The following is a 23,939-nucleotide window of genomic DNA, read 5'->3' on the forward strand; positions in this document are numbered from 1 at the left end:
AGGGATGGAATGCAGCTTCTTCCCAGTGGCCTGTCTTCCCTTCCTGCTTTCTGGGGACAGTGGAGGAGCCACAAGGCATCACTGGGAGCCTGGAGCCTCCATGCAGCCCTGAGCTCCCTGTAGCCCCGGAGGCCCGGAAATGGGAAGACCCTGGGCTTCCAGAGCACCTTACCAGCGACGGGGGCGGAGTCCAAGTGGATCAGTGGGGCGTCTCCTGCCTCCTTCTCTGGAGCAGCGCCTGGGACGCCCAGGCCAGCACTGGTGTCCTCGTCATCATCGTCACTGTCATCAAACTCAAAGGCCTCGCCAGGGTCGTCCTCTGCCTCGGGGGAGGGGCCTGGGCCTCCAGGAAGCAGCTGATCTCCTGGAAGGGAGGAGGAGTGAGCCTGCTGTGGGGTCTCAGGCTTTGGTCCAGAGAGAGGGCTGGAAGTGGGGAGCAGCTGGGGGTCCGAGAGAGAGCACGCGGGCAGTTCCCAGAGACTAGATTAAACCCATGCCCGGGCCAGGTGGCCCTCCTGTGCCCCGAGGTTCCCGTGGGTGGCTTGGGGCTCTGAGCAGGTGGGCAGTAGAGGGAGGGCAGGGAGCAAGCTTCTAAGGCGAGCGTGTGTGCATCTGGACTTGAATGGAAGTCTCTGGTTGTCTTGTTTTCTACTTTCCTATTTTGTAAGCAAGGGGGGGTTATACATGCATCTGCCCACGTGCGTCTGGGCACACACCTTCGTGCGTATTTCCATGTGTGATACGTCTTTGCATTTTGCATATATGCGAATGAGCTCGGCACCCCGCGCTTTATTTGGTATGCCCGGGGGAGGGGAGCCTGAAGGCAGCCAGCTTTCGGGTACCAGGGCACAGACTGGCTGGGGCAGGGCTCCCAGCATGAAGGTCAACCCGGCCTTACTCCCTGCTTCTCTCCCCTGGGAGGACCCCTGCCCACATCCCTTCTCTGTCTTAGCCTCTTGTTTTCTTCATCTGTTCCTGTAAAATGTGTAATGATTTATTTTGCCCCTTTAAGGGGGCAGGTCCTGGCCTGGGGTATGTCGCCAACTGCAGCCACCCCAGTGGTGCACCCTGAGGGGATTCAGGACCGAAAGAACAGAACGCTGGCCCCAGATAGCTAAAGCGCATATCAAAGGAATGATTTCAAAGAGCCCAGCCTCTTGCACTTCCCATATACAGAAGAGTGCTAACTTCCATTAACTTGAGATGCCTGGTTTTCTTTCGTTAACAGTAATCTTTTGATGTTCTCACTACCTGATCTTTGTTGCAAAAACTCCTCTATATCCTGGCTCCCCCCTCACCTCTTAGGAGCAGTCCCTCAGAGCTATCTGAGAGGTTGCCTCCCGGGCTTAAGTCCTCAGTAAGTCCGTCAAGTAAAACATAATTCTCTCCTTTTACGTTGTACATTTTTTTTCGGTTGACGGGCAGAATTCAGAAAACTTGAACAAGAACTTCACTTGTTTCATTCAACAAGTGAAGAAATGGATCCTCTATCATAGAGTGTAACAAGCCCTCGCCTTCGGCCCTTTTCAGCAAGCTGAGATCCCCCAGTCTCCTTCCTTAGAAGACTTCTTTTCTAGAATCTGAGCCTAAACAGAACCTCAAGCGTCCATTTAGCCCATCTCCCTACCTCATGCAAACCCACTCCCAAACCAAGGGACAATGTGGGCTGGTTTGAAGCTGATCGCCCCTCCCTGGGCTGCCCGGAGCAGGCCTGTCACAGCTCATGTCACACATTCTAGAGCATGAGCTTGGGGCCCACCCATTCTCCTCACTGAACCTTGGTTTCTTCCCTGTAAACTGGAGAATGAGACAACAGCACCTACCTCATAAGGCTAATGTGAATGGGACGTGAGATGTGGGTCAGGGTTTCTCGGCCTCCTATCGGGGCTGCATGGTCTTTGTGCTGGGGGGCTCTATAGGATGTGTGGCAGCATTCCTGGCCTCTACCCTCCAGCTATGACAACCAAAAATGTCTGCAGACATTGCCAAATGTCCCCTGGGGGACGAAGCTGCCCCTGGTGGAGAACTGCTCTGGTAGATGTAGCTCTTGGCATAGTGCCTGGGATGTAAGTGTTACACAGTGACACCTGCTGTAATTTCTGTCCCCTCCCTGCCCGAGATCCTTGAGGACAGGACTGTCCACAGATGGATCGATAAGTAAATGGGTGGGGAGGTGGATGGAGCAGAGAGACAGCTAGACGGGCCAACGGATGGACAGAGGGACATATCTGATTCTAGCAGTCTCACTGACCAGAAAAATCCAACCCCCCCCGCCCCACCCACAGTGACCTGGGGTTTCCAGAGCAGAACATTTTAGGCGCAAGTGTATCAAATTCAAGAAGACCCTTCCTCAGCAGCAGAAACCCGGAGCTGACAGGCCGTCCCCAGTCACATTTGGTATTACTTTTGATATTGCTTTCAACACTTGCGTTGTGGATATGTATATGTACACACACATATAAAATGTGCGTGTACAGCATCTTCTACTGTTCTCCCCTTGCTCATTCCACTCCAGCCACACCTGTACCGTGTACCGTGTAAAGCGCCAGCTCTGTTCCTGCCTCAGGACATTTGCACTTTCAGTCCTGGGGTCCAGAATGTTCTTTCCCCCAGGCGTCTTCTCCTGCTCTCACCTCCTTCAAGTCTTTACCATACGTCAGATTCCAACGAGGCTGCCAGGACCAAAGCTGCCCCCAGTGACACCCGGGGGCTCCCGATTGGCCATGCCTGCTTTCTTTTTCTCTGTGGCCCTTATCAGCATGTGACACACAGTATGTTTTATTTATTTTACTGTCTGTCTCCTCTGCCAGAATGTAAGCTTCCTGAGGGCAGGTATTCTTGTCTGTTTCACTGTCATATTCCCAGCATCTGGTAATGTGCCCGACATATGGTAGGCACATAATTATTTGCTGAATACACACACACACACACACACACACACGCACACGCACACACACACACACACACACACACACACACACACACACACCTATTGTCAGGTCTATGGGTTGCAGTTTTAAAAGTTTAAAAAATACTGGAATAAATGACCCCAAAGTCCCTGCCCACTATTTCTGGACCACCAGATTCAGACCTATCCTGACCAAAGGGGCTTCAGTGCCCATGGTCCTGCCCTCTTGAATCTGCTGGGCATACAGTGGGGGGAGGGTTCCCTTTGCACGTGGCCTGTATCATTGTAGTCACTACGGTTTCACAGTCAGACCACCGGGGTTCAGACTCCAGCTCTCCCTTATACTGGTTGTGTGAGTGTCAAGTGATTTCACCGCCCTTCCTCCTACCCCACCAAGCTGCAGTTTCCTGATCTGTCAAATGAGGACAATAATAATAACTGCCTTACAGGGCTGTTGGGAGGATGGAATGAACTGACAGACATTAAAGCACCCGGTGCGAGGTATGGGCTCGCTACATGTTAGCTGTTCTTATAATGACGATTCTACTTACCATCACTGTCATTGCGTCGTCATTATCGTTAACGTTATTATTATTGCCTTGAGTCATAGCCCAGGCCCTGACCCTGGGTGAGATGGAGAGCCCCTCCCCATTCACAGGCCAGGCCCAGCCCCAGGTGACCCGGCCCCCAGGCTGTGTCCAGGGACTTAGGTTATTTCTGCACCTTCTCCCTTTAAGAGTACAAATAGCTTCAGTTAGCCCAGCAATCAACACAGTCATGCCCGCATCCAGTGAACTGTCCCCGAGAGCCCCTGGGCCGGGAGGGTTCAAGCAGAAGACAGACATGGCCCCTCAATGTCAAGGAGCTCACTACAGGGTGAGGCAGGCAGATACAGCCAGAGAATAATGTAAAAGCCCAGAGACTGAGCCGGTGCTAAAGAGAGGAGGGGGCTTACGTGGGGCGCGGCTTCGGCACAGGGCTCCCCTGTGCAGAGCCTTAAACGGGGAGCAGTGGTCTGACAGGCTCAGGTTACGGGTCGGGGGTATTCCAGGCTGAGGCCAGAGCAGAGAACAGCAAGTGGCCCAGTGGAAGTGAAGACGTGAGCAAGGGTGATGGGGGTGAGAACACGGCTGCGAGGTGCTGGGGGGATCTGAATGTATTCCTGAAGACCATGGGAAGCTCTCAAAGAGTCAGAAAGTGGCAAAGAGACTAGTTCAACCAGGTGAAACGAGCCCGCAATGTCAGATACACCCAGAACAGTAAACTTTCATCAAATGTTTGCTCAACGGAACTGAATTGATTTCATCATAAGATACTTTCGCTCTCAGTTTGCATGTCCGGCCCCTTGGTGTGTAGGAGAAAGGGTTCAGGGTGCCTAGGACAGCGGCGAGGGGTGCGGACATCCTGGGACCCAAGGCCACGGCCATGAATCAGAAAATGACCTTGTTCCCAGGATCCTGTTCAGACCCAGGCAATTAGGCACAGCTCCTTATCAGAAGGAAAAATCAGGAGGCCCATCCCTGGATAATTGAGAGCTGAACTGAGCCCTTCCCACCCATACAGACAGTTGGCAGGGCTGGAGGTGACCACACACGCCTGTGATGTTCATGGACGTGTCCCGTCCTCGGGAGAGCCCACCCCAGCGAGTCCCCAGCGAATCCAGAAGGCCGGGACCCAGGAAGCCACCCATGCTATGGAGAAGGTGTGACTACCGTGCTGGTCCCCCACCCTTCAGAAAAGAACACGGAGGCTCGGGGTGGGGTGGAGGGGGGGAGAGTCCTCCCTGGGCTCTGCCCGGGGGCTCAGAGCACAGCACAGGCGGCCCATCCTGCCAACACCCCAGTGATAGCAGCTGCCATGCACTGAGCCGTTGATTACCACATGCCAGGGTCCCACCTGCATTTAAACCTCGAAACGTCACAGCAGTGGGTATCGTTATTATCCCCATGTTTGTGGGTGGTGAAACAGAGCCAGAGAGACACCAAGTCCCTCAGCTGAGCTCACAGTGGCAGTGGAGAAAAAGCCCTGGCTTGTTACCATTCTGCTAACTGCCACCCCCCAAAAAGAACAAGAGGCCAGGAAGCTGGGCCCAATGGGAGAAATGGCCTTGCCTCCAGCTCCTCCAGGATGGGGTCCCGATTCTACCAGCAGTGTCCAAGGCCCCACCGTTAGGGTTGCCATCAGGACATCAAATTGAATTTCAGATAAAAAAACAATATTTTTTAGTATAAGTATGTATTTGTCTGCTTTTTTTTTTTTTAACTTTAGCAGCCCCACCACTGCTAGATGACCCGGCCTCCTCGGTTCCTTAGCAGATGGAGATGGATGGCCCCACCCTTCCCCTGAGCCCCAACTCCCCACTCAATTCATAAGCTTTACCCTCAAGCACACCTCAGTCCCCAGAGGGGCTCTGCTTGTCTCTCCAGGGCACCTCAGGGAGAAAGGTAAGGCGTCAGCCCTTACCTGGAGCCCGCTCTATGAGGAGGAGATCTTTATTTCCATGTTGTAGGCAAGGAATCTGAGGCAGAGGGGTGAGGCCACTTGCCCAGGGGCACACAGCTAACCGCCAGTAGGGCCAGATTCACACCCAAGGTCAGCCTACTCCAAAGCTAGTGGCCCTGGGGCAGGCCCCACGGCCCGTTCAGAGGCGGGAGAAGCAGGCACCCGGAGTACCATACCTATGGCAGCCTGTGGAGGATGGGAGGAAGCCATCAGACAGGGTGCAGCTCACCAGCACCGTCCCAGCGCTCACCTGCAAATACAAGGCCAGAAATCTGATCAGAGGGCGTTCAAGGCTGAAGTCCCAGCGACAGAGAAGGCTCACTGACTCATGACCTGTGCACGCCAGCCTGCCGGCTCTCACCCTGTTCCCCAGCCGCTTCGGGAGCACAGGACAGCGCCAGCAAGGGCCCAGCCCTCACCTTCATAAATCATTAACCTGCAGAAAAACCAGCAGCGGCAGAACCCTAAGCCATCTTCCCAGAAGGCCCCTGCCTCCACGGACCTTCCTCTGCTCAACACCAAGGAACCTCGGGAGACTGCTGGGTCCAGCTAGGCTGACAGGTGGGTCCCCACTGGCTGACAGGTGAAACTGCAGCCTCAGAAGCCAGGATCACACTCAGCCCCCGTGTCGCAGAAGCTGGATCACACCTGAACTGTCACGGACGTGGCCGGACACTTTCTCCTCCACGGGTGCCCTTGGGTCCAGCCGCCGCTCTCCCCAGCTCCCGCCCCAGTGGTCCCACGGAAGGCCATTCACTCTCTCTCTGTCTCTCCCTGTGCTGCACCCACGAGGTTGGCCACTTAGCACGTGGGTGTGAGGGAAATAAAGGGCTTCATGGAGACAGGCTGCTTGAGATCGGGGCGGAATCCCAAATGCTGGCAGCTGGGGGCAGTTTCTCCAGGCCTCCCAGTGGAGGATCCCGCAACCAAGAAGCCAGTGCCTCCACCGGGCTTCCCGGGCCCTGGAGCCAAGCTTGCCCGATGCCTCCTGCAAAGCAGTGACGGAAAGAGTTCTCCCCACTCCCGGTTCACACCCCCGATTCTGAGCTAGAGGCAGTCCTTCTAGACTTCCTGGGGAGGAGGGGGATGGACCCTGGAGGGAAAGCCCCAAGCCCTCCTTTCTAATCAGCGCCTGACACAGACTGGCTGCGAGCCTATTTTCCTTTCCAATCCTTAAAGCCTCTATTTGTGTTGGCTGGTTTCCTAAGTAAAAATAGGATGCATGTAAAGGGCAATTAATTAATAACAGCAAACATCTATGCAGTGCCTACTATATCTCCGACATTATTCTGAGCACTTTACAAATGTGAAAATCCAAATTATGAGAAAATGAGGCCCAGGGTGGTTAAGTAAGTAGCCCAAGATCACACAGCTAGTAGGCAGCAGAGCCAGGGGGTGAACCCAGGCCATGGGCCCCAGTGTGTGCTCATTATGTAACCACCATCCTCTACTGTCTCTCAAAGTCCAAAACAATACAAAAGATGTGCAATGAAAAGTCAGTCTCTCAAATCCCCCAGGACTGACCACTATTACTGGGTTCTTACGAATCCTTCCCGAACTATGCCGTGTATGCACCAGCTTGTTTATCCGTATATACGCCTTGTTTTAGACAGGAGGAAGCACACTGCGCACCCTGTGGTGCAACCACGTTTTTAAAAATATTTTTTAATTGAAGTATACTTTATTTACAATGTTTCAGGTGTAGAGCAAAGTGACTCAGTTATACACGGGCACGTGTGTGCATATATATTCTTTTGCAGCTTCTTTTCCATTATAGTTTATGACGAGAGATTGACTACAGTTCCCTGTGCTATACAGTAGGTCCTTGTTTATCTATTTTATACATAGTAGCGTGTTAATCCCAAATCGCTAACTTATCCCTCCCCCCCTTCCCCTCTGGTAATCATAAATTTGTTTTCTGTTTCGTAAATAAGTTCATCTGTGTCGGTCTTTTTAGATTCCACATATAAGTGATGTCACATATCTGTCTTCTCTGTCTGACTTACTTCACTTAGCAACCACGTTTTTTGCTTAAGAATCTCCATGATCAATTCAGAACAGTACACGGAAATCAGTCCCACTTTTTCAATGGCTGCGTAGTATTTTGGGGCGGATGGGATATACCATAATTGACATAACCCCTATCAAGGGACACAGGTTGTTTCCAGGCTTTGGTGTTATAAAGCCTTCCTCCATACACTTGGCCTTGAGCGCGTTGGTGCATGAACCTGTCAGTCACACTCCTAGGTGGGATCTGCTGGGTCAGAGAATTGCACTTTTCATTCTGACTGAATGCAAATTGCTCTCCACTAAGTGTGTGACTGTGTCTTTTACCCACACTGAAAACTCTCAGCAAAGGTTGGGGAAAGCAAACTAAAATGTGTCTGCAAATCCCTTCGCAAGTTGAAAAGTCAAACAACAGCTGCATAGCAGTCCCCCTGCAGGTCCGTCCGTCCTGTGGGCTCATTCAGAACCACTGAAGAAGGAGCAGGGAGACATACCCATTTTGCAGGAAGAAAAAGGAAGGCACCCAGCCCAGGTTCATGTGCAAACTGCTCCTTAAATATTTTCTTTAACGTATGTACGTTGTGTTTTAGACATAATGCCATTGCACACTTAATAGACTAAGGTATAGTGTAAACATAACTTTTATATGCACTGGGAAAAATAAAGCGTGATTCGCTTTACTGCAATATTCACTTTATTGCGGTGGTCTGGAACCCAACTCAAAGTATCTCCCAGGTACGCCTGTACTAGTCATGGTAACTTTGACCACTTAGTTAAAGTGATGTCTCCCTGAGGTTTCTCCACTGTAAAGTTACTATTTTCCTTTGTAATTAATAAACATCCTGTGGGGAGAAATATATATATATATATATTTTTTTTTTCTGATCAAGCAGAAGCCCAGGATCCTTCCCTCTAGGCCAGAAAGTCCAATGTCCTCTCCTTTTTCCTCATTTTCAGGGATGATTCCTGCCCTCCCCTCCAAGCCCAAGGCTTTTCCCAGAAAGGAACAGAGACATCAACATATAAGGAGCCCAGAGATTTATCTGCATTATTTCGTTAACAGATGAGGAAACCAAGGCTCAGAGAGGTAAGCGTTTTCCCAAGGTCACAGAGGCTAGTGAACAAAGTGACAACACTAGGATTCAATCCAGGGCTATTGACTCCAAACCCTAGTCTCAACTCCTTAATCACACGGCCTCCCTGGACTTCAGGGCTGGCATCTGGGAGGCGTTTGCTGCAGACTAAGCGGGGGCAGTGAGGTCCCTGGGCAAGGGCCCAGGCCAGCAAGCCCCGTGCACACCCACAGGCCTGTGGCCACCATTTTGCACACACGTGCCCCAAGGCTCAGAAGGATGTGAGTGAGGGAATAGGCACGGTTCAGAGCAGCGCAACTCCCTGCTAGAGACCTTCACGGCACAATAATTAGAAAAGAATTCAAGGCTACCTGATACCACCTGGGCCCACGACTCAGTAGCCATAATACCTTGGATGAGTTACTTAACCCCCGTCTCTGTGCCTCAGTTTACTCATCGGCAAAATGGGGATTAAAACGTACCTACTGGGGCTTCCCTGGGGGCGCAGTGGTTGAGAATCTGCCTTCCAGTGCAGGGGACACGGGTTCGAGCCCTGGTCTGGGAAGATCCCACACGCCGCGGAGCAACTAAGCCCGTGCGCCACAGCTACTGAGCCCGCGAGCCACAACTACTGAGCCCCCGTGTCCCAACTACTGAAGCCCGCACGCCTAGAGCCCGTGCTCCGTAACAAAGAGAAGCCATCCGCAATGAGAAGTCCGCGTACCGCAATGAAGAGTAGCCCCCGCTCGCCGCAACTAGAGAGAGCCCGCGCACAGCAACAAAGACCCAATGCAGCCAAAAATAAATTAATTAAAATAAATAAATTTTTTAAAAACATACTTCTAAGAAGTACCTATTTCATGGGGTTCTTAAGAAAATTAAAAGTAAATACATACAACACTCTTGGAGGGGTCCCTGGGACACGGTAGTCTCTGGCTGTCATTAACGCCCAGGGCACAGACTGTGATGACCAAAGCTCTACCTTGGGAGTCGGGGATCCAGGCTGGAGTCTCATCTCCACTGGCAGCTGAGCTGAGCCTTGGTGTCCTCATCTGTAAAATGGGGTTCCTGCTACCTGGCCCATGGGACTCCCAGCAGCATCCCTGAGGTCAACCACAAAGCCCCAGCAGGCTCAGTCAGTGCCAAGATGCCCGTCCTTGACGTGTCACCACCAAAATGGGAAACGGCAAATGGGACCGTGTGTCTGGATTCTGCATCCCAGGAGATACCCTGGAGGAGGCTCAAAGGAGAACCCCAAGGGCTTCCAAGCCGTGAGGGTCTGGGGGCAGCCAAGTCCATCTGTGGGCTGGGCTCTGCCTCCTCCTCTCGGTGTGACCCCAGGCCCCACCTTGGCCTCTCAGAGCCTCAGGCTACATCTCTGTAAAGTGGGCATGACAGCACCCGCCCTGAGGATGCCACAGGCTGCCACAGCCAGGAGCCGGGGCATATAAGTGTGAACATGAGCAAACAGGTGGGGTTGCTCAGCTATTTCCTTTTTTTATTTTTTTTTTAAGTCTTCCTTGAGCTATGCATGGTCTGCAAGCTTCAAGGTCGGAGGCTGAGCTGGAAGAAATGTGTTGTGATGCCCCTGAAATGAACTTCGCTCTTAAAAGCGATCCAGAACCTTCCTGCCACAGCGGTCTCTGGCAAAAGAGGCAGTCTGGCTGGGGAAGGAGCGTCGACTGAAAACCAAGAGTGGCCCAGCAGGATTATCTACAGAATTATCTACGCTCAGGGATTCCAACTGTTTCTAAAGTGCAGAGACGAAAAGAACAGAAGGAAACTCACTAAGGCATATGAACAGTGTTTGCCTGGGTGGCAGGGCTCCAGAAGATTTTCTTTTGACCCTCTTTCCATTTTTCTGAATTTTCCAGATCTTCTACAGTGAGTATTATAAGGAGGGAAGATGAAAAGAAGCATTCTCATTTTTAAAAAGAGGACTAAGGCAAAACATCACAGGCCGGACCAGACAGTAGCTGCAAGATGGTGTTGAAAAGGTGGGAATCTGTTGCTAGATCTGAGTTCGAATCCCAGCTCTGCCACTTCCAGCTGTTACAATTTACCCCCTTCTCCCCAGCACCCGCCTCACAGAGGTCCTGTGCTCATGAAACGGGACCGTGGTGTGTGGTGGGGTAGCTCTCAGCCTACAGTGGCCACTGTTAGCACGGTGATATCCACAGTGCTCCACGTGGGTGGTAGGGTTATGGAGACTTTCTTCTTTGGGGGGTCATCTCTTTAAAAACGACTGCCAAGACTGGCTAGGCAGGCAGACCCCCGAACGGTGCTCTTGCCCGTGAGCCAGCAGCAGGCTGTACTTCTCGAGCACGTTCAGGCAGAGCGAGAAGCAGAGGAGCAAGCCCAGCTCCGGCTGTGCCCCACAGGCGGGTCAAGTTCATGACCGGGACCACCCAAGAGCGGCCAGATTAGCACTTCCCTCCACCCTGGACAGCCCTGCTCACCACAGCAGGTGTCTTCCAGGCTCTAATTTAATCAGACCCTTATCAGTTCCTCCTTCCTCTAGAGCTCAAGGTCCATCCAGCCCAGAGGCCTGGCAGGAAACCCTCCTCCAGCCTGCACGCACCTGTCCCTCCTCACTAGTCCCTGAGATTCACCCCATCCCGGACCATCTCCCACCTCCCACTCAAGTGAATGTCCCCATCAGCTCCCCCTGAATGAGGCCTGGAGAAATACACCAGGAAGGCTCCTCAAAATCAGGGAGGCTGCACAAACCAGGCCAGGAGTTTGAGGACATGGCATAACCGAGTCAGGCAGCCTTTCCAGAGGAAAGGTAGATGCCATCCTGTTCTGCACAGAAGGGAACAAGGACCAGGATCTGGCCCAGGCCCCCACCTCCAACTCTGGCCTCAGAGGCACCCTGTCTGTCTCCTGGAAGCCAGGAAAAAAGTGCGGGACGGGAGGTAAGACCAGGTGTGTGGACCAGAGCTCCTCCTGCAACCACAGCCTCCGGGAGGCCTCTCCAGGTTTCGTCCCCTGTCAGATGTGAGCTTGACCAACACACGCCCACCTCTGCCGCCACAGCAAGGGTTCCAAAGCACACAGCCTCAGACTCTTCCTCATCACCTTCGCCTTAGGAATGCAGGTCCTCAGCAAGGCCCTCCCTGATCTGCCGCACCACCCTCCCCACCGACCTCTCTGGTCTGGGAGGTTCCCATGCCCGGCCTGACTGTTCCAGCCCTCATGAAGGGCTTCAGGCCCATCGCTTTGCCGACCTGTTCTATATCTCTGGGTCTTTGCTCAGGTTGTTTGTTCCCTCCAGGGAGAATTCTCTCTCAGAACCAAAAAGCAAACTCCTACTCAACCTTCAAAACCCAGACCCTTCTCCTCTGTGAGGCCTCCCCAGACCCATCTCATGCAGTGGTTCCCAAGCCTGGTTTAAAAATTACCCGAGTCTGTGCTCGCTTCAGCAGCGCATATACTAAAATTGGAAAGATATAGAGAAGATTAGCATGGCCCCTGCACAAGGATGACACGCAAATTCGTGAAGCGTTCCATCTTCTTTTGTTATACAGCAGCAACTAACACAACAATGTAAAGCAATTATACTCCAATAAAGATGTTAAAAAAAAAAAAGAAAGAAACCTGTGTCCCAGGCCCACAATTCTGAATTGGTAGCCTGTGGGTGCAGCCTGAGAAAGTCTATTTTCAAAGAGGACAGGTGATTCTGGGATACCTACAGCCCCCATTAGAACGGTCTCCCTCCCTAGACTGGCCTCTTCTTTTCGTCTCAGTGCCCAGAGCACCAACCCACACGCTAGACAACAGCTGAGCGGCACTGAACTAAGCCCAGAGCCTGATCAGGGATCCCATCTGCAGTGGATCCCATCTGCTTAGGATCCACTCAGGAGACCATGAGGCTGGCATATCCCTGAACCTGGGGTGGCTGCAGGTGTAGGGCTTCCTGACCAGTGGAGGAGGGGCACAGGCCCAGATGGGGACCTCAGCCCAGGTGTCCTCTGCCCTGCCCAGAAAGCCCGGGGCCAGGAGGAAGAACAGGGTCTGCAAGCTGTATGGTGGGGGCACCTCTGCCCTGGGAGTCCCTCATCGCAAGCAGCCCCCCTGCTGCAGACTGTGGAGGGGGCTAGTTCGCAGGGGCTCTGGAGAGACAAGGTGCCTTAGCCAAGAGAACACAGGCGGAGGTACAGCAAGAAGGACACGTGTCCAGGACTCAGAGCCCTGGAAAGCACTCAGCCTGGGGTCAGAGAGACCAGCTTCAGACGCGGAATGTGCGCTTGCCCTCCAGCGGCCAGACCTCAGGAAGTTACTCACCCTCTCTGTGCTTCCTGTCCTCATCTGTCAGATGCAGACGTAAGTGGAGTGATATCTGAAAATGCCGGCAGGCCCTTACCAAATGTTAGTTGCCTTCCTGGAGTTCCTGCCGCTCCTGGAGGACAGTGTTGCCCCATTCTGCAGATTGCTCAACTGAGTCCAGGCCGACAGTCCACCAAAATACCAGCCCTGACCTTTGTGACCCTCGTCATCCTTGAGATCACAAAATGATCGTCTTAGAAACGATAACAGGTGCCATCTCCCAGCACTGCCGTCTCCCAGCACTGCCGTGCACCAGAACCCCTGCTGAACATTTTACAGTGTCTGTCTAAGTTAATTCCCACAACAGATGAGGGAAAGGAGGCTGAGAGACTGAGGATGTTCCCAGGGCCACACAGTGGCTGAGCAGGGTCCCTGGGTCGTGAGCTGGGAGAGCCAGGGCGGGACCTTCGGGCTGGTTCTCACGGGATCCCAGCACGGACCAGGTGCCAGGTGGCTGAGGGCACGGGTGAGTGGGGAGAGCATCCTCCCAGACCCTCCACAGCCCGTGGCGGGAGGCTCCAAATGCCAGAGGGACACAGGGCCAGCTCCTCTCCCTGCACACTAGGCGCCAAGCCACTCAATGGGCTTCCTGCCATGGGCAGGGGTGAGGCTGGCCAGTGGCTGAAGCCTCAGACAATGGAGGCTCTGTAACTGCCCGGGGTAAGTGTCCCCTCTCCCTAGGCGTGCCCCTGGTCAATGATCCCCAGGCAGGACAGGTTGGGGGCAGGCCCCCTCCCACACCAACCCTGGAGGAGGCCTCTGGGCAGAAGGGACCCCTGGGGGCTGTTGCTAGGAAACCAAAGCCAGCCTGGAGAAGCTGCTGCCACCAGAACAGCCCCCTGACCCTCCCCCTCCTCCTCCGCCTCCCAGCCCCCAGGCACATTAACCCCTTTGTCCCCAGAGGTCCAGTCCAGGCGCAAGGCCCCAGGCTGAAGGGCCAGGTGAAAAACTGCCAAACCGAGGGTCCCAAATTCTTGGCCACATCCTGGGTGGCCCATTCGATGGGGCTCCACAGCACACACACCTGGAAGCTGGAAGAGGACAGCATGGAATTTGCACCACCCGTTCACCTTTCTGCGCCTCAGTTTCCCCATCCAAAGCCCGGGCAATTTAGTGCCAGGGCGGCTCTAGAACACTCATGCCAGCAGTGGAGCATTTTCATGGCAGAACCAAACCCAAGAGGTGGCTTTGTTCCCTCCTTTTCATGGACAGGGAAGCTGGGGTTCAGACTGGAGAAGCAACCTGCCCAAAGTCACCCAGGAAGCATGAAGTGGGACCAGGAAATGGAGGGGTCTGACTCCAGGCAATTTCACAGAGCTGGATGTGGGGGAAGGATGGACGGTCCAGGCTGCAGAAATGGCCCAGGCAAAGGACCTCCGAATGCTGGGCTGCTCCCAGGCTCAGGACTCCAACCTCATCTTGATCTGCGCCTCCCCAGGCAACCTCACCCATTTCATGGTTTTTAAGACCATCTCTACGGTGACACCACCGGCCTGACCTTCCCTGGAACTCCAGACCTCTGCCCAGAAGTATGCCTGCTCGGCACGTCCACTCACTGGTCTACAGGGCATATTGAACTTAACATCCTGATCGCCACCCTCAGTCCTCCCAGGCGTCCCATCCCACCTGACGGCAGCTCCAGCCTGCCAGGAGCTCAGGCTAAACACCTCAGGCTCATCCCTGGCTCCCCACTCTCTCTCACACCTACACGCCACCCATCAGCAAACCTCGCTGGCTCTACCCTCCAAACATGTCTAGAATCTGACCACTTCGCAATCGCCTCCCCTGCTACCACCCTGATCCACACCACCATCATCCCTTCTCTGGACCATTAAAATAGCCCTTTGACTGGTGTTCTGCTTCCCGCTTTCACCCCCCTACCCCCCACCCCACACACTTTGTTCTCAACACAGCAGCCAAGTTACTCTTCTGCTCAAAGCCTCAAATGCCTTCCTACCTCATTCGGAGTGGAAACCAGGGTCCTCACCTTGGCCAACAAGGCCCTACATGATGTGGTCCCTCCACCAACTCTCTGATTTCAGAGCCTACCCCTCTCCCCACAGCTTTTCTACCCTAGTCACAATGACCACCGTGCAGCCCCTCAAACACCCTACCACAGGGCGGCCTTTGCACTTGCTGTTTCCTCTGCCTGGAACACTCTTCCCCCAGATATACACATGGATGACTCCCTCACCTCCTTCAGGGCTCTGCTCAAAGGTCACTGTGTCAGAGAGGCCCCCTCCAACCACCCGCTTTAAAATCGCACATACATATCCCCATCACACTCTTTCCTCTGACTCTGCTCTCCCCGCCTTCATAGTATTTAACACCTCCGGGAATCTATACATTTTAGTTGTTTACATCAGTTTCCTCCTACCAGAATGTGGACATTATCATTTATGTTCATCGCTCCATCCACAGCCCTGGAATGGTGCCCGGCACACAACAGACCTCAACACACACTTGCTGAATGAAGGAAGGGATGCTGGTCCACACCAGCTGCGCCACCACCATCAGAGGAGGGGAGAAGGCGGCCGAGGCCTGTGGGGCACCCGCTCTTGGGGCCGTGCCTCCTGCTGCCCGAAACCAGCCTCCGCCAGGACAGCTCCTCCCAGGAGAGCTGCACAAACAGAGTCAGTGCCAAGCTGCGCAAGAGGCGGTTCCCCCAAAACCAGTCTGGGAAGAGGCCCGGGGCCCGTGCCAGGGTGTGATCAGGAGAGGGGTGGGGCGGGTACGAGGAAGGACTCGCTCCCAAAAAGACCGCATTCTTGCTCTGGTGAGTCAGAAGCATGTGTTCGGGAGAGCAGACAGGATGCCGAAGCCCCGGTGGCTGCCGCCCTCGGCCGCTCTGGCAGGCAGGTGAGGGACCCTGGCATACACCCGGCTTTCCCGGGAAGGATCACGGGAGCCCCCGGCTAGCAGGCCACCGAGAGCAGAGGAAGCTTCCCTGTCAAAGCCCACAAGGGTCCAGTCTCTTCTTCTGGCCCAAGCTCTGCCTCCCTCTGAGAGGGGGCGGTCCACTTTGTCCCACAGAGAGCTCCAGGCAGGAAGAAATAACCTTTGCAAAACTTGGAGCTAAAAATAGCTCAGCCCACCCGAGCAAGGCAGGGCAAGCTGACTGGACAGCACCTGAGGTCTCCCGAAACACAAGCCCCTCAAGGAGCCCCAGAGGACCCAGAGGCCTCAGCCCCAAAGGCCAGCACTTAAGCTTCAAGCCACCCCCCTCACAATGTGCGGCCCTCCCCCAGGGAAGGTGTGAGTGTCATTCCAGCAGCTCCCTGTCCGCCGCACCTGCCAGGGAGAGACGGAAACGCCTATCCTCCCACCAGCCCCCAAAGGGGCAGAGCACACACGAGTGGAGAGGATCAGCCCCATTTTACAGAGGAGGAAACTGAGGCTCAGAGAGATAGAGAGATCTGTCCACGTTCAAGAAGCTCATCAGAGGCAGGTCCATGATTAAGCTGCAGGTGGAGAGGTCTGGCCACGTCTTTTCGCTGTAGCAGGGTGCCTCTCCCTCAACAGACCAATGGATCCATCCCACTCCCTTGCAATGAATAGCACACCTCTGACAAGATGCTGCTGGGGCTCCGGGAAGGGGGCAGAGGAGACTGGGCTGGAGGTGTTGGGGGGAGGCGGGGTTTCAACCATGAAATAAATTTGCCCTGAATCCTGCTGTCCTGGGATGGAGTCAAATCCTGGACTATGGCCCCCACGGGGAACCGGTCCCAAACACCGGTCCTCCTTCATCATCAGCTTTGGCAAAAGCTTAACTGATGCTCTCGACACCAGCCCTGTACTTGGACTCTTGAGGGACTGGCACCCACAGCCTGGTCCTACAGAGAATCCCTACCTTCCCTTCTCACAGAAACCGCACTGGGTGCCATGGGCTGTGAGCCCACCTCTGCCTGCATCCTGCAGCCCAGTGGAAACTGGGGGACCCGTTGCACTCAGGGTGCCCCCATCCTGAGGCAGTCTCTGGTCCTGCAGGGTATCCCTTGGGCGCCCCTTTCTGCCACCATCATGCCCCAGGTATGATTTTTAGAAGAGTGAGTCTGCAATCAAACCTCGTTGGGTTCTGGCTCTCCATTTCCTCACCGTGACACAAAGACATTATTTCACTGTTCTGATCCCTGGTTCCCTCTTCTGTAGGAAAACTCTAAAAATCCCCACTGCAAAGAGTTGTTATAAGGATTAAATGAGAATAATTCACATAAAATACCTCGCTGAGAGCCTGGAACACAGGAGGTGCTCGATAAATGTTTGTTGAATGAATGAATGACCACCACCTCCTTCTAACTGGACAGCGGCCCTGGCCTACAAGAAGGGGTGGTGTCCCAGGTAGAGCTGAGCAGTCCCAGGGCCCTCCCCATCACTGTCCTCCAGAGTCTTTCTGGGTCAGTGAAAGCCCTCCTGCAGCTTCTGACCATGCAGTGTCCCCCATTGAGGGCCAGGGGTGCCCACTGATGTGCTCTGGGACAGCCACCAGCTTGGCCTGGCCCTGAAGCCAACACTCAGCTCCCCAAAGCTTCCACACACCTCCTGCTCCTTTTAAAGTCAAGATTCCAGGCAAGAAGATCACATCAGGAAAGGAGAGGACCCCAAAAATGACAGTGATGCTGAGTTCCCTTAGTTGGTGTGAAACACAGTGATGACCAAAGCACAGTGCGTGGTGCCAGGGAGACATTCCAATTGCCTGAATTCACGTGGTCAAGGGGAGCCTGGGCCTCGCAGCTGGCTGCAGATGTACCTATTATGTAAAGCACCCTGGCTGGAGAATCAGCCCTGGGGAGAGTTGCAAATGTCAGGATGCTTCAAATGAACTCAAATGTATTCTGCTAAAGTCAGGGACAGCAACCCCGCCTCCAGGCAGCAAACTTACAGTGACCCCCCACCCCCACCCCACCTGCCCACGGCTGTCACTTGGCACTGCATCAGAAGCATCCTCAAGTGACCTGTGGAAAGAGACAGGCCTGGGAAGGCAGGATCTGGTGCTCTCTTCCCTGCTTGCAGCCAACAGGTGCTCCAAAATGCTAGATGGCGGCAGAGGGACACACGCGCGAACACCTGTGCATTTCCTGCCAAGGCTGAGCCTTTGCCAGGTTCATCCGGGGGCTGTCCTGTGGCCAGGGTCTTGGTCAGAGGATGGAGACACCATCTCCTTTCCCATTAGGATGCAAACCAGGAAGCGAGAGAGGAAGGTCACGTCTTCCACATATGTGCCATGTATGTTAGAACTGAGGTCTCCAGGTCCCACTCCCTCCTTCTGGGAACCTAACAGCGTTCAAGGGGAGGGTGGGAAAGCCAACCTACTTTTCTGGATCCACCCAACAATATCTCTTAATCATTCCACAAAAATTGATTAAGCATTACTGGATGCCAGGTACCATGCAAGGTTCTGGGGGTTTGGATCCTGCCCCCTTGAAATCCACAACCCTACAGGGATGCAGATGCTAAACAATGACACAAGTCCATACATCTGTACAAACCAGGACAGGCACTACGGGGTGGGGGGAACACCAGGGCTTAATCGAGATTGAGGCAGCCAGTCGAACATTCCGACTCAACTTCCCCAGAACTGATGATGGTCGTACATACACCCTATGGCTGTTTGATGACCTGCCCTCCATTGTAACCACACAGAGCAAGGGGACACAAGGCCTGGCGATGGCCCTGTTCTTTTGCCAGAGGCTCTGCCTCCGGTTGGCCTGGGCCAAGGCACACAACTGCTCAGGCCTCCAAGGGCTCTCCCACCTCCCAACGGATGTTTGCATTTTATGCCAAACCCAAGGAATACAGGATGTTGTGGGCGCTTTTTTCCTCTTTTGTTTTTTTTGGAGGGTGGCAGTACTGGATTTCAAATTTTCCATTCCATCTTGATGTATGCAATTACAGTTTCACTGATCCGTCTAAGGCAGTGGTTCTCAACGGGAGCGACTTTGCCACCCAGGGACATTTGGCAATGTCTGGAGACGTTTGGGTTGTCACAACGGGGAGGGAGGGGGAAGCTAGTGGCATGTAAGGGGTAGAGGCCAGGGATGCTCTGCATGTCCTACAGTGCAGAGCCCGGCCTCCACAGCAGAGAACTATCCAGCTCAAGTGTCGACAGTGCTGAGGTCGAAAACTCCTGGTCTCGGGGCATCTGGTCAAGTCCTCTGGGGATCTAGGGCAGACACTGGCCTGTTAACGCGGGGTAGTGTTACTGCTATTAGTCACAGGGACACAGAGACCAAAGTCATTGCCATCGGTTTCCACGGCAGAAGATACCAGGTTCCAAGTCTCTAAAGAAACTGAATTATGCTCTGGTTACTTGTTTTTGTGGATCTCGGGGCAGAGACTGGGGGCAGAGACGACGACCTACTTTTCCGTGTGCCTCCACCACCTGGCGTGGCGTCTGGAATACAGGAAGTGGGGAGGGACGGCAGGAGGGAGGGAGAGAGGGCAGGCTCTTCAAAGCAAGGACCACGCCTCACGCCTCTCCCTCCTCAGCACCCAGCACCTGTTCCTGGCACCTAGCCGCCATCTCTGAGTTCACAAATAAACAACCAGACCTGAGCTCTCCTGGGCCAGGGCCGATGCCCAACTCCCCTCTGACCGCCTCCGCCCCCCACCGCCCCGAGCCCAGCCTAGCACATGGCTCAGCCCTGGACACTTATTCATCAAGCATCTCCAGCCCTCGGAGCTCACGGTCCAGCAGGGGAAGGTGAACTGAATGGGCTCCAACAGTCTAGAGCAGGCGGTGCTTCTGCGGGGGAGACCTGGAGGTCTAGGGGAACTCCCAGGCGTGGCCCTGAACCTGGGGTGGGAGGATGTCAGTTACTGCTCCTTGAAACAGTAAACAAAAGCATGAATGGTTCATCTCTGCAAGGCCTGGGACATGGGAGCAGGAGAGAGGGAGGGAGGATGGTAGAAAGGGGGAGACGCGCTGCCCTGGCTCGTCTCTCCCCAGCAACCCGGCCCAGGTACTCATCCACAAAAGTGGCACTGAGTGGGTGGAATCCAGGGCCCAGACACAGGGCACTGAAGAAAGGCAGACGCTGGTTCCTCGAGCTGCCACCAAGGAGTGAATGCCAAAATCAGCACCACAGCACCTCACATGTATTAACCGCTAACTAAGGGCCCGGAGCAATTCCAATTCCTTTACGCCTATAGTTACTTTAATCTTTACAACAACCTTTTCAGAGAGGAACTATTATCACCCCCATTTTACAGATTAGGAAACAGAGGCACAGAGAGGGTAAGAAAATTGCTCAAGGTCCCACGGTCAATACAAGGGGGAACTGGGATTGGATCTCAGGCCATCTAGCTGCAGGGCTGTGCCTTGAACCCCTACGGTATTCACACCTCCGCACCTCAGCCGCTAGCCGGCCACCAGTCCGCTGGGCTGCCCTGCTGCCTGGGAAATGCTCAGGTGAGCAGACGGGGCCGTGGGGAGCTGGTGGGACAGGGACCCGAAGCAGCAGCACATCAGGAGAACGTGGGGGACCAGCAGACAAAGTGCTCCAGCCCGGTGGCCCTGGGCAAGTGTTCTAGCTACGAGGTCCCCAGCAGAGCCTCAATAAGTGGCCCCCTCCTGGAGCAGTTGAATGCAAAGGCCTTCCTTGTCCAGAACCACCTGGGGGCTGAGGGTAGGCACAGGTTCCCGTGAACGCCAGGGATTCACCCTCACCAATCCAGCCACTCCCCCGGAGCAGGCACCTGGGCAGGGTCGGCCTGAGATTCAGGTCCCACTGTGCCGGCAGTGTGCCAGCCACCGCCTGAGCCAGCGCCCTCCCCTCTGCTGTGGCTGAGGGTGACCACAACATCAGGCCAAGCCTGGCGGGACCCCCTTAGGGCGGGCAGCATCCATCCCCTCCTAACCCCTCTCTTTGAAAGGGCGCCTGCCGAACAGAGCAGGCTGGGTGATCCACTGTGATTCGCACCACTGGCCCTGCCATCAGAGTCAAGCATGTTGTATTTTCCCACAATCAGCCACTCTCAGAAGAGAGGGATCTCTGAGAGGCTGAAATCCAACCTGTCAGCCAGGGCAAGAATTCCTTCTTGAGGATCCCAACAGATGGGTGGGTCAGAGCACAAGCTTTGCAATCAGGCAGCCCTGACTCCAAATCCTGACCCCACAACCCAGCAAACATGTGACTTGGCCGCCATAAGCCTCAGTTTACTTATCTGCACTCTGGGTGTAATAACACCCCTGAGACCCAATTAAGTAATATACTCCTTCATGCATTCAGTCAATCAATTCACGTTTATTAAGCACCCCTGTGAGCCAAGTACTGTTCTAGGTACCTGGGATACATCAGTGAACAAAAACAGGAAAAGCCTCCCTGCCCTGATGGAGCTTACTGAGCCCAGCCCTACGCCAGCCACAGAGTGGCTATTCCATAAATGCGTCACCTCTACCCAAGCCTGAGTCACTGCCCCACATCATATTCTCATGTTTGAATTCCTCCTTTGGCAGAAGACTCATCGCCCCACATTAGAAAAGTCTAAACCTGCCCTCATTTCATCCTGTGAAGTTTCTCAGGACAAGCCTCCTCCCTCCTGCACGGGACACCCATAAGCTGGCCCTCCTTCCCCGAGTCAATCACACCCTCGCTAGGATGTGTTCCAGGCTGCCACTGTCCCTCTCATTGGTTCAACAAACACTTCTTGAGGACCCACTACATGCCAGGCGGTGGACTACCCTGGAACATCATCTGGGTTGCATTTCCTCCTTGCCAAGGCTGGGGCACACGTGGGAACACGGCAGCCTCAGCTCACCACCTGGGACACGAACTCACATCACCAACTTGCGTGGAAAATCAAGGCCGTTCCTCCAGAAGTAGGTCCTGCGCTTTCCTGCTAACAAGTGTGAAATCGAAGTGACAGTAATTGACATGAAATCCCAACTACTGCTCTCGCTAGCTGGGAATCAAACTAAGGCTCACTATGATCTCTGAGTTTCTAGTAAAACCGGGAGCCAGGTGTGGGGTTTCACATGTGCTTCGGGTTGGGAAGCCCGGTCCCCACGTGACTCCGCACTCAGTCTCGAGGCTCCCGGAGGACAGCGGCTGAGTCTGCTTGCTGCTCCACCGGAACTGCCTAGCGCCATACCTGGCAGCTAACAGGGTTCAATAAATGTGGGTTGGATTGAACTGAGTCCGAAAACTGAGGCTCAGAAGGGCAAAGGGACTTGCCCGAGGTCACACAGCTAGAAAGCGGGCAGCGAGCTCCGGACCCAGGTCTGCGCGGCTCCAATGCCTCTGCCCGGCCTCCCTTTAAACTTACCCAGGTTTGAGTACGTGCAGTCCAGCAGCCTAACAGGAGCCCTCCCAGGACAGGCTTCCTGGGGCAAAAGTCACCACTCCTCCAGGCCCAAAGAAAGGAGAGGTGAAAGCCAGCCACATGAGACCTTATTAGGGAAAAGTAAAGAAAGGAAAACCCAAAGCGCCCTGGTGGAGGAAGGGCCAGTCTGTGAGTCATGTAGCCCAGAATATTCCATTCATAGCTGGCTTCAGGGCAGGCCGGAGAGGTGAGGGAGGCCACCAGCCCCAGGGGCCCACCCCAGGCGGCTGATGGAGCAGCAACAGGACCCGGTGGACCTCGGACTAGGGGTCAGGCTGCCTCTGCCACCAACTCCCACCAACGCTCGACAAGTCACTTCCTCTCCCAGGCTTCTGATTTTCACAGTCTGTGAAAACAGCCAAGGGTCTGGGGCTGCCACTGCCTATAGGGCTGGGGGTGGGGAGACCAGGTAAAAGCCAACACCCCCCTCTCTCCCCAGCTAAGCTTACCCCACATCCCACCCATGCTGTTGTGGAGCAGACGCCCCGTCCTGCCCCGTCCCCAGCTGCCTGCAGCACCAGCCCATGCTACTCCTAGACTGCTGGCAGCACTGGGAACCAGTCTTCACTCGCCTTTCAGACCTGCTGGTCACTTTCAGCCTTAGAAGACTATCCCCTGAGAGCCTGAGGAGGGCAGTCAACTGACTGAACACCTACTTTCTACCAGGAGCTCTGAGAACACCATCTCACTTCCTCTTCGCCATGGCCTGGTGAAGTAAATTATAATTCCTGTCTTTCAAAACGAGCTGACAAGGCTAAGCCAGACGAAGGCACCTGCCCAAGATCACAAAGCTAATAAGACCCGGAATGCAAACCCAGGTCCTGAAGCCCCAAACCTATGTTCTCATTCTGGCTTGTGTATCGGCTCCCAGAGGATGGGAACTGTGGCTAGGCCCTGTCATACATGGTATTCAAGAGAAGGTTTATTTGGGGCTTCCCTGGTGGTGCAGTGGTTGAGAATCTGCCTGCTAATGCAGGGGACACGGGTTCGAGCCCTGGTCTGGAAGGATCCCACATGCCGCGGAGCAACTAGGCCCGTGAGCCACAACTACTGAGCCTGTGCGCATCTGGAGCCTGTGCTCGGCAACAAGAGAGGCCGCGATAGTGAGAGGCCCGCGCACCATGATGAAGAGTGGGCCCCGCTTGCCACAACCAGAGAAAGCCCTCACACAGAAACGAAGACCCAACACAGCAAAAATAAATTAATTAATTAATAAACTCCTACCCCCAACATCAAAAAAAAAAAAAGAGAAGACTTATTTGACTGGCCAGGTGGTTACTCCCGAAGCCCTGCCCAGGCCCCAGGAGAGCTTTGTACATTGCAAACAGGAAGCGCTCCCTGGGATCCTGGCCCCAGCATCGCTGCACTCAGGTGTCCTGGGCCCAGTCCTGCCTGCCAGGGACCCCAAACAAGACTGTCCCCACTTTGCAAAAAAGGGAATCTGAGGCCCAGGCTCAGAGGAGCCAGAGAGCAAACCTCAGCACCTGTGATCCCCACAGCATCCTGGCACGGCCCTAGCAGCAGCAAGGAGACCACTGGGGGCCCAGGGCCAGAAAAGCACGGGCTTTGCTGAGAGACCCTCCCGGGTCCAACCCCAGGTCCCCCCATTCGCTATGTAAACCTAAGCAGACCTCCTGCCCTCTCTGTGCCTTGGTTTCTTCCTCACTGTAAAGCAGACACAGCAGCCCCGGACCACTGGACAGTAACGGCAAGTAAATCCAGTCACGTGGAATGGAGCAGGTGCCCTTTCTTCCCCTGGAGGGTGCTTGCCTATCCTAGCCATCAGCTGGGTGGGAGGC

General features: G+C 54.4%; 1 protein-coding gene and 1 non-coding gene across 7 annotated transcripts in view; one reads left to right on the plus strand and one right to left on the minus strand.

The window, feature by feature from the left end:
• The window catches only part of ARHGEF10L (Rho guanine nucleotide exchange factor 10 like), a 158,517-nt gene that overhangs the window by 104,060 nt on the left and 30,518 nt on the right, over window positions 1–23,939 (minus strand). For 5 of the 6 annotated variants that reach the window (XM_024749717.1, XM_024749721.1, XM_024749715.1 and 2 more), the window contains exons 2-3: window positions 5,587–5,660; window positions 173–364 (exon numbers count right to left, since the gene is read on the minus strand). In XM_024749717.1, coding sequence (XP_024605485.1) covers window positions 173–364; window positions 5,587–5,620 — 226 coding nt within the window. In that variant the 5' untranslated portion in view covers window positions 5,621–5,660. Of the gene's footprint in view, window positions 1–172; window positions 365–5,586; window positions 5,661–22,083; window positions 22,103–23,939 lie in introns of those variants that run through there. The other variant, XM_024749720.1, reaches the window with a different exon arrangement.
• LOC112402855 (U6 spliceosomal RNA) lies at window positions 11,903–12,009 on the plus strand. The gene has a single exon (XR_003003775.1). It is a non-coding gene; the product is annotated as a U6 spliceosomal RNA (small nuclear RNA).

Source organism: Neophocaena asiaeorientalis, unplaced genomic scaffold (genome assembly GCF_003031525.2).
Source record: "Neophocaena asiaeorientalis asiaeorientalis breed wild unplaced genomic scaffold, Neophocaena_asiaeorientalis_V1.1 scaffold275, whole genome shotgun sequence".
Classification (NCBI taxonomy): Eukaryota; Metazoa; Chordata; class Mammalia; order Artiodactyla; family Phocoenidae; genus Neophocaena; species Neophocaena asiaeorientalis.